We start from the raw sequence: 18,085 nt of genomic DNA on the forward strand, positions 1-18,085 counted from the left end.
CCCAATGCTAGAATTAAAGGCATGTACCACTACACCTGGTCAAGCATGCCTTTTTTTAAATGACAAACTGTACTCTATCTAATAAAATCCACATAAGATTTAAATATATTTTCCATACATTTTCAGTTCTTTCAGTGAACAGATACAACTTTCCATCTTACATTTTCAGAAAGAAAAGCTAAAGATACGTGACATAAAAAGTTACCAGCCCTCTATCCATGATAATAACAAAAACCTACCTGAAAATAGAAGAATGCTTGACCAAACCAATAATGCATTACAGTGATCTTGGCTGCATCATGTCTCAGGTGTTTCCAGATGAACTTAGTCATTATAGTCTGAATCAAGAGGCTAAACGCTAACACTGGAAGATTATGTGGTCTCAAGAGCAAAGCTGCCAGAAGAACTAATCCACTATGTATCTCCCACAAACCTATAGTCCTGGTTTTGAAGTCTGTTGCAATGACTTGTGCTTTAAGTAAATCTTTGGTACCCGTGAACAGAATGCCAAGGACAAATACATAAACAAAACGAGCTTCAATAATGCCCCTAAAAAAAAAAAAAAAAAAAAAAAGCAAAACATGTTAGATTCATTTGTACTATCTAAAAAAATTCAAGTACATATTTTTCCATTTAAAACATGTAGCTAATTAGAGAATGCCTGAATGTGCCAGTACAGCTAGACAAGCTGTGACTACTTTAAACAAACAAAAGGCATATCGAGTTCTACCCGTGTGTCTTTAAGGAACAGTCAGTTAGGCCAACAGGCATGTGCTGGAATGCACTGTCCTGATGAAGTTTTGGGGAAAACTTGCTTATATGGTCCAAGGATCACCCAACTGCAAGACCAGAGCTATGCCCTTGTAACATGCCAAGAAAATCACTAATCCACTTTGCACAGTTAAATGAAAAACCACTGTGGCAGTCCAAGACCTGAGTATCGGAAATTTCCTAAGTTCAAAATGCTAACTGCAATTCAGCATGTTCAATTGCAAATAAATGGATTTAAAAAGAACTTGCAGGTTGACATGCATAAGATGGGCAATGTCAGCATGCAGTGGTCTCTGTGGCTCACAAGTTCTGCTGTTTGAACAATTAATGCTCTGACAACTTCACTGTGTGTGAAACAGAAAGTGGTTCCTACACATCACAAGGTTATCCTAGGAATTATATATGTGTAAAAAAAATAGACATGAAGGATTTGGCACACAGTAATGCTTAGTAATATTAAGTAGTAGTAGTAATATTAAATACTGTTATGAACTAAGTATCTTTCACTTAATTTAAGTTTATAAGACTATGTCTAATAATTTCATCTTCTTTAATATATATTCCTAATACATGGTATTTTCAAAATATTTTATAAATGGTGTATTTATATACTTTAAGATTAATGGTGGAATACTTTTAATTGCAGCAGTCAGGAGGTAAAGACAGAGACAGACAGTCTGTGAGTTTGAGGCCAGCCTGATCTACATAGTGCGTTCCAGGCCCAGGCTACATATTGAGATCCTGTTTAAAACAAACAAAACAACAAAACAAAACAGGTTTGATTTCCCAGCACCCACATGGAGGTTCACAACTGTAACTCCAGTTTTGGGGATTCAACGCCTTCTTCACATACATGATGCACAGACAATGAATTTTAAATAAAATAGCAACAGCAGTATATCTGTTTTTAAAATGGATTTCCTGTATCACGCTGTCATACAACACTTAGTGTACTATAAAAAATCCCCATTTATTATGATCATTTTAATGCAGTATTGACACTGTGTGTTACATGTGGGGCAGTGTGGCCTAGCTGAGGAGCTGAAGCCAAGTACCCAGTACACCCCTGACCATATAAAGGGGTATATGGTCCCGATATAAAGGCTAACGACAGGTCTCTTTATAGGACAGAATGCAGCAAACAAATGGCCATCAGAGTGTTTCACAGAAGAAGCCCTCTCCCAGCAGATAATCCCAGGCCACTAGAGAGGAAAGAGTAACAGAAAGAGCATCAAAATGAGTCCCCAGACCTCACCAGTCAGTGCTTCTCATTCCTAGAACTTTGACTTTCAATCCTAGACATGCTTGGCCTTCAGACAGGGAAGAAAGGAAGGGTCAAGAGGAAGGGTCTTGACTACTTGGTGAATATTGACTCACAGTAAATGCAGAACCAGATAGGTCAGGGTCCAAGATGAATTTAGAATTTGAGCAGTTTAGGAACCAGGTGGATCTGAAACCAGTGCATTTTTAAAAATCAAGATAGACAGGGTGAGGGATGGATGCATTTTACAGAAAGACAGAGCATGCTGAGAGGAAAGACACTGGCTTTCTTCTAATCGTCTATAAAAGCCAAGCTGCTCATAAGCAGAGAAGAAAGTAAGGGGATCATAGTCTTGAGATGAATAATGCAGAAATCAAGGATGGACATGGGCGAAAACAAGAAATGCATTCACACACTGCACTTGGAGATTAAACAAAAGCCCCAAATGTAATATGCAACCATTTGCCCAAAGTTCCAGACTCCAAAGCAAGAACAGACTTTGTCTCTACAAAATGTTCCCAGTCTCAACCACCATCTTCTTCATGTTCCCCGTGGCTTTCTGCCCCACTGAAGGCCACCGCCCTGCTGGCCCCTGCTGCAGAAACCGAGATGTTTCCTGGTACGCCCCTAAGCTTCTGGCTTTGTTAACCCTAGATTCTGTGAGGTACTCAAGTGAGTAAAAAGGAAGGCCACAACCTATATATGATCTTGGCTCCTAAATATGACAATATTTAATCAACTTAAGTCATATACAAAAAAAGTTTGGTAAGTTGGACTCATGTAAGAGTTTGCCTACTGCTTTACCACACCCCTCTGTGCTCTATGAAAACTTGGTTACAAGATCCCACCACAGGCTTCAACATGTCTGTGAGGGTTGTCCCACTACTGCTGGACAACGATAAATTATTTATTCCTTCAACTGCAGATGATGCTTCAAAGAACATGAGGGTATCTTATTTCCGATGGCCCCTCTGCTGTATTCTCGGTACTTTTGAGAACAGATGTAAACACACCAAGAAGGCTAGCCATGCTCTGCAGCCCTGTCCAGTCACCTGCAGTTCTATCACGGACACCAGACTCATGGTTAGCCCTCTTGATCTGCACAACAGGAGTTCCTTGGCCTTACAGGAGCAACATAGGGAAGCTAGCCTCCTTTCCCAGATGCTGGGAGTAGCCACACTATTACTGTCCTTGCTATGTAAGTCACAGCTCAACTTAGCAAGACTAAATCCTAGTAAATGAAGGTTGCTGTTAAGTCATTTATAACTTCATTCATCAGTGCTAGGCCTTAATTTATTTATTAATTAAAAATAAGTACAATGAGCTTACTTCTAAATTATTTTTCTCCCAAGAGTGCTAACAAAGTGGTTCACTACGGTTTTCTTGGCCAGGATACAATAGTTGCAAATGAAATCACTATTAATAAAAACTACACTCCAGGGTCTGGAGAGATGGCTTATGGTTAAGAGCACCCACAAGGCAGCTCACAACTATCTGTAACTCCATTCTAGGGGATGTGGCTTTCTCACATGGACATAACTACATGCGAAACACCAATGCACATAAAATAATAAATTACTTAAAAAAATAAACCCCACTATCGTAAAGATTAGCATGGCATTTTTTTTAGTACAGAAAACACTGAAATATATAAAAGCAAACTTTGGTCTCTAGTTCACTTACTTTGAAATGCTTTTGTTGTCTGGCTGCCATGGAAACAGGACAATCCCAGTGGCTGCCCTGTAGCAGAAGACACCCAGCAGCCCTAGTGCTAAGGCTGCCTTGGATATAAGGGAGCATTCCTTTTGAACCAACATGAAGATCACAACCAGAGAAAGGGCAGCCAGGCCTGAGAGTTGAGCTTTGTGATCAGAGCTGAAATAAGACAGAAGATGTCCAAATTACACCAAGAGAATTGTGGGTATTGAAGGGTTTTTAAAGAATTACAATCAGATGATTTTTCTAGAAAGCCAGAAAACAAAACGAGTTCTTAAATGTCACAAAGACGACCATGCTGAGATCTCACTCACTTCTTACTCTCAAGATGGTCAGATGCTGGCATTAGGTACAAACAGCTCTGTCCTCCAGTCCTTGACTTGCTTCGTGCTCATCCTGGCTCTACTGCTCTCTCATGACCTCAAGTCTCTCGGCCCTAGCTTCTGACAGGTGCTGTCCCGCTGAGCGGAGGTGCACAGGTGCTACGTGTAACAGAATTCTGGCAAGGCTGGCTCCCTTATGTTATTTACAGCTATGCTCATAAAGCTTCGATAGCTAACAGTTGTTAAATACATATTCTGGAAAGATATACATAGAAATGAGAAAAGATTTTAGAAAATGTGAATGAAACTGGGCATGGTGATTACATCTGTAGTCTTGACAAATGAGATCACAAGTCTGAGGTCAGGCTTGGGGATACAGGGCAAGACTTTGTTTCAAAACACACACGCACGGCGGGGGGAGGGGAAGGGAGAACAACAATAACAACAAAAAAAGAAAGAAAAAAGAAAAAGAAAAACAAACAAACCAGAAAATGACATGAGACAGTTGTGACTGTCAGGACAGGGAGAGACGATTTAAAACCAGAGGCCTCACCCCAGAGGAGGTCCCACCGTGGAGGAGGTCCCACCCTGGAGGAGGTCCCACCCTGGAGGAGGTCCCACCCTGGAGGAGGTCCCACCCCGGAGGAGGTCCCACACTGGAGGAGGTCCCACCCTGGAGGAGGTCCCACCCTGGAGGTCTCTGCTGTGCCCTACACTGAACACCCTAGATATCCCACTAGAGGGCTGTACATCACCACAGAAAATGGTATTAAAACAGCTTTGGAGTGGACAGCTAATAGGGCTTTATAAAATGTCTCTCTGTGGCCCAGGAATTCAAGAAAGAAAAAAAAAAAAAAACAGGGTGCAGGAAGCAGTACAATTGAGAAGGCATGCAGGACACACATGAACCAAATGCTTCAATTTTCCAGAAAAACAAAACAGAGTCCATTGTGTTCTTCTAAGACCTGGAACTCCTTAACATATCAACCACTTCATATACCCAGGCTGAGGAGATATGGCCTATTGTTGTGGGGAGCTGCGGGCTGTGTTCCTGCTGCCCCAGCTCCTGGTAGCCTGGCTAGCTTATGCCCCGAAATAACAACACACAAACTGTATTCTTTTAAACACTGCTTGGCCCATTATATCTAGCCTCTTCTCGGCTAACTCTCGCACCTGGACTAGCCCATTTCTAATAATGTGTGTAGCACCCCAAGGTGCGCTTACCGGGAAGATTCTAGCCTATGTCCATCCTGGGTGGGAGCTTCATCGCATCTGCCCTGGGGAACAGCTGCATGGCATCTAAGCTCACTTCCTCTTCCTCCCAGCATTCTGTTCTGCTTACTCCACCCACCTATGTTCTAACCTATGAGGGCCAAGCAGTTTCTTTATTTTTTAACCAATGACCTTCCTCCATCAGCCTATTACCAGGTCCTGTGCCCTCTTTCCTTCCTGAACTGCAAAGTGAGGACCACACTGTGCTGTTTCTCCAGGGCTGTTGTGCAGGCAAATGGCTGAGTCTACAAAGATGCCAGTTGTAACTGTGAGATTATGAAAGTCTGATAACTTAGCTAATACTAAGGGGAATTCTCTGAGTCACTGTTCTTTGATGCTCTTTCATTCCAGGTTGAATGTGAACTTGTAAGGTCTTGGGAACACCATTTGCCTGTTTCTCCTCCATGCAGATACAAAGTCCCGCCATAGTATCCACCTGAGACTTCCCAAGCACTAGCAGGAGCACCTCTGACACTCTACACTACAATGTTATGCAGTCCTGAAACTGCTTGTTCCTTTGAACATTCTCATTTGCTGTTCTTTTACTTCAGCTTGAATCTTTGTTGCCAGACAATTAAAAATCAAGACAGTCTGGTCTTGACTTTGTCAGACTCAGATCCTTCCTTTTACTTCAAGTCTCTTCTTGAGACCCTCCATCTATCCCATCTACATCTCTTCCTGGCTCTGCAGCCTCAGCAGAAGACTCGGGAGATATTGAGAGACCTGCTATGCTATATACTTTTCCTTCTAAGGGTGGAGAGAGAGAGGCATGACTGATGAGAAGGGAGAACAGAAGGCAAAGATGCTCCAGAGACCACAGCCTTCTGCCTACTGACCTTGTCCTCTTGTCCATGGGCAGCAGTGTAGAATGAACCACCATGGACTTGACCCCAGAATTACATCTTTAGCACAATGATCGTTTCAAAACTCACAGGGTCTCAATCATTAACAATTACTCTGATTCCACATTAATAAATCAAACCTATTAAGCGAGCCTCTTTTTAACTTCATGAGGTATATTTTCTATTTCTTTATATCTCAAGTATTATCTTAGTCTTTATCTTTAAAAGGACACAATGCAGGAAAGGAAGGCCATTCAGCTGCAGATAGTTTCAGTCCATCGGTCATGCTCACCTGGTAAGCCAGTGGCTGAAGTCAGGCCGGTGGGCTCCCTGCACCCCTGTCTGGTTCAAGGACCTCAGCAGCCGGCAGCAAATCAGCACCAGCCAGGGACTTGCCAGCACTGCCCACCATTTGCTGCTTCCTTTTGTTTCAGAAAGGGAGACCCCTTTACCCTTTCTGTCAGGCTCAGAGGTACTATAGCTTGTGCTGTCCTTCCGGGTACAAGCAAGTACGTCCACACACTCTTGTTCAACATGGAAGCGATGCTGAGGTTCACAGTCATCTCCCAGAAAGTAACTCCTACAGGTTTCCTGACTCAGAGCCAGGCACAGAGTGTTAACAAGGAAGTACCAGGTCTGATGTTCTTCCTCCACAAAGCTGCTGGCTCCCAGGCTCAGGACGTGGCCCACTGTGCCCAGAAGAAGGAGGAGGTCCACCTCTGACCATCCTGAGCTGGGATGAGATGCACTCTGTCAGAAGGAAATACAGTTTCTGAAGGATAATCTGGAAATTATAGCCATCACCCTGCACAGTCCCTGGCCCACAGTGAAAAGGCCTCGTGACAAACACTTGCTGTCTTCCCATCTAACCCAGACCGCCTACTTTGGAAGGAAGCCCCTGCATGGGAAGCACCAGGCCCTCTCCTGCAGTGCAGCCCAGAGGAGGTCCACGAGGACATGGACATACCATGTCAGTCCTGGACTCTAAGTCCCAAGCTCGGTGTCAGAGACTGAAAGCAGGCCCTCAACACAGTGACTGTGTCCAAAGAATTGCCCAGAAGATCTTGGCCCAGCTGTCATGTTCCCTGCATGCCATCAATTTCCCAAGATTACATAGTTTCCACTATAATGGTTACTTCGGCTGGAATGGCAACAGAATACTATCTCTTCAATTACATTATGATTTAGATATGAAGTACTCCCCTCACCAAAGGGGGGTTCACAAAGGTGATTAGAACGAGAAGGAACTAACTCCATTCTCCCTTCTTTCCTCTCTCCGCTTCTTAGCTGCCATGAGTAAACAGCTCTTTCCAGCCAAGCCTTTCCCGTGTGATGTTTCCATCCCAACACAGGCCCACAGTAATGGAGCCAGCCAGATACGGGCTGACACTGTTGAAATGAGCTGTAAATCTTTCCTCCCTTAAATTGTTGATCTCAGATATCTTGTCACCGTGATGAAAGACTGACCAACACAAATTAGTAACTTAACAACAGTCGAGGGCTGATGAGGGTCAGCAGGTATAGGCACTTGCCGCCAGGACTAATGACCTGAGTCCTATCCTCAGGACCCATATGTGGGAGGAGAGAACTGACTCTCACAAGCTGTCCTCTGACCCCACACGTGCACCGTGGCGTATGTGCACGCGCACGCACACACACATACACCCCAGTTCAATGAAGTTCTTGTTGTTACTTATCGTTCTGATAGCTCATAACTATGTATAGTAAGGCACCCAGAGAAACACCACGAATCCAAACAGGCCCTAAAGATGCAAACATACACGGAGACTGTGCCTAGACCCAGATACACAGCAGGAGACCCTTGAAAGCCCTGTGCTGGGAAGAAGAGAGGACAGAGTATACTGGACGAGAGCTGGAGTTACTGCATAGCTTCTCAATTCCAGGCTCTGGATACTGTGGACTCTACCACGCCCAGATGCCTGGGTACTGTGGACGCTACCACACCCAGGTGCCTGGGTACCGTGGACTCTACCACACCCACGTGCCTGGGTACCGTGGACTCTACCACGCCCACGTACCTGGGTACTCTGGACTCTACCACGCCCACGTACCTGGGTACTCTGGACTCTACCACGCCCACGTGCCTGGATACCGTGAACTCTACCACACCCACGTGCCTGGGTACCGTGGACTCTACCACGCCCACGTACCTGGGTACCCTGGACTCTACCACGCCCACGTGCCTGGATACCGTGGACTCTACCATGCCCACGTACCTGGATACCGTGGACTCTACCACGCCCACGTGCCTGGATACCGTGGACTCTACCACGCCCACGTGCCTGGGTACCGTGGACTCTACCACGCCCACGTGCCTGGATACCGTGGACTCTACCACACCCACGTGCCTGGATACCGTGGACTCTACCACGCCCACGTGCCTGGATACCGTGGACTCTACCACACCCACGTGCCTGGATACCGTGGACTCTACCATGCCCACGTATCTCTTTCACACTGCTCTGTTACTATCACCTACCTAATAAAGGCGTCATACCAAAACCCAAGAATTTCACAGGAAAATATAAGACTTGAAAAGAAAGTTCTGTGAGGCAGAACAGACCAACAGGGGACCAAGCTTCCTCAGAAGCCTCCTGCATGTCCCACTGTTCACCGTCCATAAACCTTTCCTAAGACTACAGTACACGTGTTCCCTCTCTTCCACACCCAGAAACCCCATTATAACTCTGCTCCAGTCCAGCTCTTTCCAGCTGAGAATAAAAGCCTGTGACCTGACTACCCAACAGAGAGAGTATCATGGGCCAACGCGCTCAGAAGCCTGGGAAGGGCTGCTTAGCTCTTTCTCCTACAGCTCACTTGGTGTGTGGTCTTTCCAAGGCATCTCCAGCACTGGAAGACTAGTAGACACAAGATTTTCAGCCAATTTCTTATTAATGAAAGATTAGCTGGAAAACACAACAAAAGCCCACCCACAAGGACCACAGCCCTACCTTCTTCAGCAGAGTGCCGTCGACGACCATCCTGATGAGAGCAGACAGGATCACACAGAGCAGTGCAGCCACCAGCACCATCACACCCCCTGCCGCCAGCCACGGGAGGCTGCAGAGGTAGCACGAGCTCTCAGACGAGGTGCACACCAGGACATGAATGGCCGAGAGAACCAGAAATAACAAATAAAAGAGCAGCGAAGACACAGGAGACAACAGGGGGACATCCAGCTCATCCTTCCTGCACAGCACATGTGGGGTGCTAAGGAGGAACAGGATGAGAACCTGAAACAGAAGAAGATCAAGGGTATCTATGGAAGGTCAGGCATCGTCAAATAAGCCCATCCTGTTCCGCTTATAACAACAACAACAAAAAGACCCAAGGGAAAATTAATTTTAGTTTTTTACTAAAACTACATAGCTTGATTTATAGTTTCATCTCTGGAAGAACATAGAACATTCCTATTTTCCATGGGTATATCAATGTTCTTTTTAGACACAGGGTCTTGTAGCCCAGGCTGGCATGACTTCCCTTCTGTCTTAGTAGCCTGAATTCTAGGATTAAAGATATAACACTACCATGCTTAGAAGTAATGATACATACATTTAAAACCATTGTGTTTTAGCTGAGTTGTGAAATCAATTTAACACACAAACCATGACAATACAAGTGTCTGTACCTCCAAAACCACGACAGTCCCGACTGCCATGGAGTAGATGTCATAGTGAGCCACCTGTGTGCTCAGAGACAGGCTCAGGGTCTTCAGGGCACCCAGGTACTGCCTGAGGACTTTGGTCCCCAGGCCAAGCAGGACGTCTGAATGGTTTTCTTCCAAGTGTAGCTTGACCCAATTTCCATGCAACCTTTCTGCCATTTTAAACTGCTCAAATCCAGGATCTATCAGACAAAAGGATTATACACACTTATAATTTTAGTGCATTCGTTTATTCCTGGCATAGTCTTTAGAACTGATACCTAAGGAAGGCAATCTGTTCCTAGGCAGGAAGAGTCAGCAACACTTCGGTAATACTGTGACAGCTGATGATGTAATACACCCAAGCCAACACAGCCAGGGCTTGGGTACTCAGTACACACAGTATAGGCAGAAATAAGCACCCACTGCTTGGTCCAGACACTTTTTCTACATTGCTCATGTGATCTTACCTCTCCTCTCTTCTTTCTTTCTGTGAAATATAAAAACAATTCTGAAGTGTACGCACAACAGCTCTGGCTTCACAGAGCCCTTCTCATCTCGACAGTGCGGTGAGGAACCCTGCCCATATACTGCACAGGCTGATTCTTGTGCCTTCACACTGGCTTCCTTCATTAGCCGCACTTCCTTACAGTGCTCCAGGCTCAAGGCGTGCTGCTGGAGGCAAGGAGCTGACAATCCTCTTTCCAGATCTGGTTATTACTCTTTACTATGTTGTGCTTGCTTGTGACTATATGAGTCTAAAGAACAAGACTTTTCCTCCTGAGATGTTCTGTTCTTTAAAATGCACCTCATACACCAGCAGGGCCACACATGCTGTCGTTCCCTACAGTGCTTGCTGCGCAGTGATCTGTGAATGCAACTCATGCTTCACCTTTAAAGCAGCAAAAGGACCCCTGCAGGCATTCTCTTGCTGAGAACAAGGGTTCAACGACACAATTTTAATGTGAACCTCAGCATTTCAGGTGGCACCTCTCCTTACTGCTGGGTGTCACAAGTTACTGGCCAGCATCACCCTAAGCAGCTTGCGCACTTCCGCAATGGCCCACGAGGGACGGATGAGACAACTGTGCCTGTTCTCCAGATGAGAAATGGAGCTAGAATTAAGGCATTTGCTCAGGTCACAAAGTGACAGAAAGCTTTATTCTAAACTCTGATAGGAAGTTCACGGCTGGTGCCCTCACGGGCATGCCACAGGAAAATAGGGGTATCTATGTTTATACCCCAAGCCTCCACAGTGACCTGTTATTCATAATACAGTCTCTCTTCCAGGGAGTCACAGAGACTTGGCCACCTATGCCTATACCCCACAGTATCTATAAGTGAACTATAGAAGACTGGTGGTACCTATACCTATACCCCATAACCTCCATAAGACTCATAAAGACATAGGGCACCTGTGTCTATAACCCACAGCCTCCATAAGTAAGCCACAAAGACCTGTCTATGTATACTATGATCTATCTGTGTATATGCAACAGGTTTACACATCTCTACAAATGAACCACAGAGACACAGGGTATTTGTGTTATATCTTATAGCCGCTATAAAATGAGTTATAGAAACCTGGGGTTCTTGTTAATGCAGCTACATGAATACTTCCTAAGCATGGACTGTGTCCCTAGCTATCACATCCTGAATAAGAAACACAATGGATTGCAAATTAAAAGAAAGAAAGAAAGAAAGAAAGAAAGAAAGAAAGAAAGAAAGAAAGAAAGACAGACAGACAGACAATGGTGAATAAACAAGACAATTCCTGTCTGCTTACGTTCTGATTCAGAAGGCACAAATGGTATGGAAGGTTCTTCTGTTCATGTGTTACTTTCATTGGCTAATGAATAAAGAAACTGATTTGGGCCTGATAGGGCAGAACTTAAGCGGAGAAGACAGAACTGAATGTGTGGAGAGAAGCCACGAATCCTCAATCTGAGATGGACACTGGTTAGAATCTCTGGTAAGTCACTGCCACGTGGCGATACACAGATTAATGGAAATGGGTTAAATTAATATGGAAGAGTTAGCCAATAAGAAGCTAGAGCTAATGGCCAAGTAGTGTTTTAATTAATACAGTTTCTGTGTGGCTATTTCGGGTGTAAGCTAGTCGGGTGGCCAGGACAAACAAGGGGCCCTCTCCCTTACAACACACAAACACAAATAAATGTAAACAAAGCACTATGTTGTAGGTATCGACACCTGTGGTAACAATTTGTGAGGAATGGAAGCTGGAGAGATGGCTCAGTGGTTAAGAGCTCTGGCTGCTCTTTCAGTGGATCCAGATTTGAGTCCCAGGACCCAGGTGGCAGCTCACAACCATATAGAACTCCAGTTCCAGGTGACCCAACATCCTTTTCTTCTGGCTTCTGAAATGCATGCACACACACATAGACATACATTAGGGCAAAACACACAAAAGAAATTATTTTTAGTCACAAAGTATGCTATAAAGGAAAAGAGGGAATAGGAGAGATTTCTGGTAACAGAGAACAATTGATTTTAGATTGGAAGTGGAATACAGGGCAAGGATAGTCTGATAACCTGACTGTAAAGGAAGCCCAGGAATTAACCAGATGAGGAACTAGGAAGGAACATCCAGTCACTATGAACATATTGTTCAAAATTCCTGAAGCAAAAAAAAAAAAAAAAAGGTGGTTCCCACTAGAACTGAAAGAGTGAAAGACAGGGGGCAAGAAGCATCAGATTTGGCTAGATGTTGTGGAAGATTCTGTTGGCCTTGCTGTGGGATTTAGAATGTAACGATGGTGTAGACATAGGTAGGCCTCGCAGGAGTGAAGCCCCCCCCCAATGTCTCCTAATCCCTGTAGACTTGTTTCCATTCCTAATTTTTTTTATCCTAACATTTCTGAAAAAGCAAATAATTCTTAGTAGCTGTTTTTTGTTGGCAATTTTTACTAGATTAGAAATTTTCTAAGAACAACAAAATATGAAAAAACTGGCTAACCTAGTGGCTAATGCCAATAATCTCAGGTACTCAAGAGGCTGAGTCAGGAAGATCACAAACTGAAGGTCAACCTAAGCTACAGAATTCAAGGACAGAGATGTAGTTTAGAGCTAAAGTATTTGCCTATCAAGTGCAAGGGTTAGAGTTCAATTCCCAGTACTGTAAAACCAACTACCACCACAACCAAAAATACAAATAAAAACCAAAGCCAACCAAATGAACAAACAAAACCACCAAAAAAAAAAACCTTCACCACATATACACACCAAAATAAAAAATATAAATAAAAAACAAAGCCAATCAAATGAACAAACAAAACCACCAAAAAAAACCTTTACCACATATACACACCGAAATAAAAACAATAAAACATCACCATACCTAAAACAAGAAAAAAACAAAAACCAAACACCAACACTTTTCTACCCCTCAAACAAACAAACAAACAAAAAACAACCAAAAAAATCTTACAAGTCTTTCAGTTATTTAAGGTGGGGAAAAAAAGCAAGAATAACAGTTATGTGCATCGAAGCCACGCCTCACCCCTAACTCTCACCTGGACTACTGGATTGAGTACTTGTTCAGGAAGTCTTCCTGCCCCTTGTACATGGCTCCCAGTCATTTCCTAGCTGTCAGACACGGTCTGTCTTCCACAGGTAACACTCATGGTACTCACTGTACTGGCTGTACACCACAACTGAAAACTTGCCTCAAACACAAGTGCCTCCTCTAGACTTGAGAAGGGGCACCAGGGACAGATGTGCTCGTCTGTGATCTGCTGGACATACCAGAGTAAATCAACTGGAAATGTATTTGGATGATCTATAAAGGGCCTCATAGAGGCTTACACTTCTCCTGGGATCATTCCTATTGGCACAGAAATCACCCCTGGTATCTCCAGCTAAAAGACAAAGATCTGCTTGGACCACAGTCTGCCTTTCTCATCCTCAACTGCCCTTACCTGTACCTATTCGACCAGCCTCTCTCCCAACACAGGAGCTGCTCCAGCAATCACTGACGGCTCCACATCCTCAGAACCAATAGTTAGCTCTCAATTCCCCTTTGTTTTACAGCATCAATACAGTGGCTTACGTTCTCCTTACTGAAATTCTCTGAATAGTTGGTCCCCAGCTGGTAGAAATGTTTGAAAATTATGAGAAGATATGGCTTTGTTGAAGGAGGTGTCACTGGGGGTGGCTGTGAGGTTTCAAGGGTCCTCACCATCCCCAGTTAGCTTTCTCTTCCTCAAGCTTGTAGATCATGATGTAAGCTCTGAGTTACTGCTCTAGCATCCTGGCTGCCTGATGCCATGTCCTCTGCCATGATGGTCATGAACTCTAAGTCCCAAATGAACTTTCTTCTGTACATTGCCTTGGTCATGATGTCTTAACACAGAAACAGAAAACTAACAAAGACACCTGCCTTGCAAAGTAGGTCCTGACCACCTTACTGCATGCTCACCTATTCTTTCACTGTTCAGCTGAAAAACTGGAGCTGTTCCTTTGGCCTTGGGTCTTCTTGCCCCTTATTCAACCCCATTGTACCAGCAAATACTATTTTGTAACCACTTCTAATTTCCATCACCACGCAGGGCTCACTAAAACACTACAGCTGTTCCTTGCTTGCTCTGCTACAGTACAAGGCAGAACTCCCAGAGGGGACCCGGAAGAACCTCTGCAAATGCAGAAAACTCTGCCGTATCCTCCTTCACCTCGACAAAACCGAAAGCTCATCTAATGCCTCACAGCCTTCTGATGACATCGCTGAACTCATCTCCTGAACCTATGACCCTCAGTCCATAGAGCTCCCTCTTAACTCTAAGATTAGGCTTCTCTATGGAGACCAGCCCACCTATGCTCCCATGAGCTATCTTTTCCTAGGGTTCTGGTAACTACCTGGCGTCTTCACAGTACTTTTGTTTTCCTCATGCTGAAAGATTCTGTGAGGACAGAGATCTGGTGTCACCAGTACTCCTAACATGGTGTCCCTTGTCCATAAACAAAAACTTGGTAAATATTTCTTGAATTAATAAATGTATAGATTTCAAATAGCTTAACTATATTTGTGGGTGTTACTAACAGTGACAGTTAAGGGCCTAAGAAAACAGGAACGTAGTATTCATAATTACAGAGTGACAACTACCAAGTATTCCACTACAAACTGTACAGCAGAAAACATCTGGAAAACGTAAGGCCCATGGGATCACGACGACCTTACCGAAGTTAGAACTACAATTACCTTACCTTTCTCATACGATGGCACATTTTCTTGCAATAGTCTGCTAAGCTGTAATGTGTTTAAGTGTAAGAATCTCAGTTGTTCTCGCATGGGTTTTCCTTCTATGACTGGAAATAAGAGGCTCCCTACACTGTCTTTAGGAATTGGCAAACCAAGTCCAATCGCTAGGGTGGCAGCCAAGTCAGTCTGCTGGACATGCTTTGGGTGTCGGATATCCCCTGGAAAAAAGAAAACATTTTAAACAATAGGTTTATAAAAGACAGAAAACGGTAGTTATTCTTGAATTTAAGCAACTACAGTTAATATAAATCAAAGCCACCATGTCTTCAAACCACTCAACTACACAATCACACAGAAATTTATCAAGTGCTAACTTCCCTTAAGTAGCTTATAATATACTGGATGAAGTCTAATTTTAAAAATACAGTTATGGTAACTGTAGCATTGGGCATGGAAGTGACAAGTCGCCAAGCAGAGGCCAAGGAATGGCCACTTGGGTGATGTCAAGTCAACATGAGTTAGGATCAGCAGTGGTTCCCGAACTGTAACGGGATCTTTTCCTAGGAACGCAGGGATAGGTTCAGTCAGCGGCACAGGCCACTGACTAGGACAGTGAGGACAAGTAAGAAGTAAGACTCTGCCTATCCACATAACCTTCTCAAGCTTGCAGTAGTGGTCTGCACAACCAGCTCCTTAGGAGAAGAATGGCTGTGGATTCAGACGTCAGGCTCAGGGCCCTGTAGACCAAACAACCTTGGATGAAAAGTACCCTAGCAGAGACTTCTCAGCGGCAAAGAATGTTACCCCTAGCCCCACCCTACCTCCACCCCAGAAGCACCAGAACAGGTTTACAGGGCTGGCTGAGTCACCAGGAAAGTCTTCCTGGACAGCCCTGCTCAGAGCTTAGACACACAAGTGGGAATGTGTGGAGATTTTACTTTAATTGCAGTAATTTTTTGTTGTACAGACTTTTCACTTGGTCAAATTTATTTTCTAGACAAACTTTCTACTTTAATATTATTGCTTATTATCTTCCAGTAATTTCTGCTACTATTTTCTTACATTGTTTTGAGCTGAAAAAAACAAGCATGACTGTGAGTTCTAGGCCAGCCTGGTCTACAAGAGCTAGTGCCAGGACAGGCTCCAAAGCTACAGAGAAACCCTGTCTCGAAAAAAAAAAAAAAAGCATGAAACAAAAGCAAAAACAACACAAATTCACTTCATTTAATCAGACACTATTCTAAGGCCGAAGCACGTCTACTGTGGGGTGACAAATTCACTTCATTTAATCAGACACTATTCTAAGGCCGATGCACGTCTACTGTGGGGTGACGTAAGCGTATCCATGTGATGCTCTAACTTTACCAAACACTAATAACTAGAACTCTAGGCTCAGGCAGAGAAAACAGAGGCCAGATCTAAAGAGGTGATTTCATAGTTCTGAATGTGAACTGAAAGTATCAATTCAAACTCAAGATTACCTTATCTTAAAAGATTTCCACCGGGGGGGGGGGGCTGGAGTGATGGCTCAGTGGTTAAGAGCACTGGCTGCTCTTCCAGAGGACCCAGGTTCAATTCCCAGCACCCACATGGCAGCTCACAACTGTCTGAAGATCCAGTTGCAGGGGATCTGACACCTTCACACCAATGCACATAAAATAAAGTTAAATAAACCATTTTTCAAAAAGTATATATAAAAAAGATTTCCACCGGGCAGTGGTGGCACACACTTTCAATCCCAGCACTTGGGAGGTAGAGTTTGAGGCCAGCCTGGTCTACAGAGTGTGTTCCAGGACAGAAAGGTCTACACAAAGAAACCCTGTCTCAAAAAACAAAACACAACAACAAAGGTTTCCTTGTTCTGTCTAGAAACCTCTTAAGACCCAGCATAAATTCACACTTCCAGCTCTGACACAGTATAGTCTACCAGTTCTACTTGAAGGAACAGGGCACCTGGGGAAGCTAACTGAGCCCTGAGAAAGACACAGGCGTGGCAGTTAGGAATACTGCTCAGAGGGCAAGAGAGGGGTCAGAGACCACTGAGGTCTTGCCTAAAGGACTTGGGAATTAATATGAAGATGTTCCCACTGACCAAAGATATCGGAAAATAAAGAATAGTAGTTATAATGAATAGAAACAAATCAATATGCTTAAACCCAATATTACTAAAAACTGAGCAAGTTTAATTGGCCACACTTGAATAATAATAATGAGTCATTAATTGATTTGAAACTGGTGTGTGGGAAAAAACAATACATTTTGTCTCTCTTATGCAAAAAATATCACTGGGAAATACAAAGTATACGAGAACACTTTCTTTTCCTTTGCTTTCTTTCGTTCTTTCTTTCTTCTTCTAATCAGGTTGTATTTGTGTGTGTGTGTGTATATATATATATATATATATATATATATATTTATTTATTTTTGGTTTTTCAAGACAGGGTTTCTCTGTGGTTTTGGAGCCTGTCCTGGAACTAGCTCTTGTAGACCAGGCTGGTCTCAAACTCACAGAGATCCGCCTGCCTCTGCCTCCCAAGTGCTGGGATTAAAGGCGTGCGCCACCACCGCCCGGCTGTATTTGTATATTTAAGGAAACCACATTTTTCCTTTGTTTCTTTCTTTCCTTCTTTCTTTCTCTTTTTTTGTGTGTAAAACAATGAAAAGAAACCATGATTTATTTTAAGGGGGAACAAATGAGGGTACATGGAAGGGACTGGAGGGAAGAAAGGGAGGGGAGGAATTAGGCAATTTTAATTTAAAAGTTTGATTTTACAAACCTTATGGATATGGCTGAGCATGCCCAGAGGCATTTCTGCCCATCACTTTAATCTTTTCTACGATTTCAAGACTTTAAACTAAGCATAGTCCAAAACGTGTCTACTGTTTTTTTCTTGTTAAATTGTGACATTAAACTAAGCACGCTCAGAAATGTACTTTTTAATTAAGGATGTTTAGAAGGAGACTAACCTCTCTAAATGAATACGAATAGGTCCCCTAACTAAAATCCCTGTTTCTGTCCAA

General features: G+C 43.7%; 1 protein-coding gene across 3 annotated transcripts in view; it reads right to left on the reverse strand.

Moving 5' to 3' along the window:
* The window catches only part of Pigg (phosphatidylinositol glycan anchor biosynthesis class G), a 32,797-nt gene that overhangs the window by 7,556 nt on the left and 7,156 nt on the right, over window positions 1-18,085 (reverse strand). For 2 of the 3 annotated variants that reach the window (XM_057771777.1, XM_057771776.1), the window contains exons 6-11: window positions 15,070-15,282; window positions 9,835-10,052; window positions 9,158-9,439; window positions 6,478-6,935; window positions 3,716-3,907; window positions 240-549 (exon numbers count right to left, since the gene is read on the reverse strand). In XM_057771777.1, the coding sequence (XP_057627760.1) occupies window positions 240-549; window positions 3,716-3,907; window positions 6,478-6,935; window positions 9,158-9,439; window positions 9,835-10,052; window positions 15,070-15,282 (1,673 nt within the window). The remainder of the gene's footprint in view (window positions 1-239; window positions 550-3,715; window positions 3,908-6,477; window positions 6,936-9,157; window positions 9,440-9,834; window positions 10,053-15,069; window positions 15,283-18,085) is intronic. The other variant, XM_057771778.1, reaches the window with a different exon arrangement.

This window comes from Chionomys nivalis, chromosome 6, assembly GCF_950005125.1.
Source record: "Chionomys nivalis chromosome 6, mChiNiv1.1, whole genome shotgun sequence".
Taxonomy (NCBI): Eukaryota; Metazoa; Chordata; class Mammalia; order Rodentia; family Cricetidae; genus Chionomys; species Chionomys nivalis.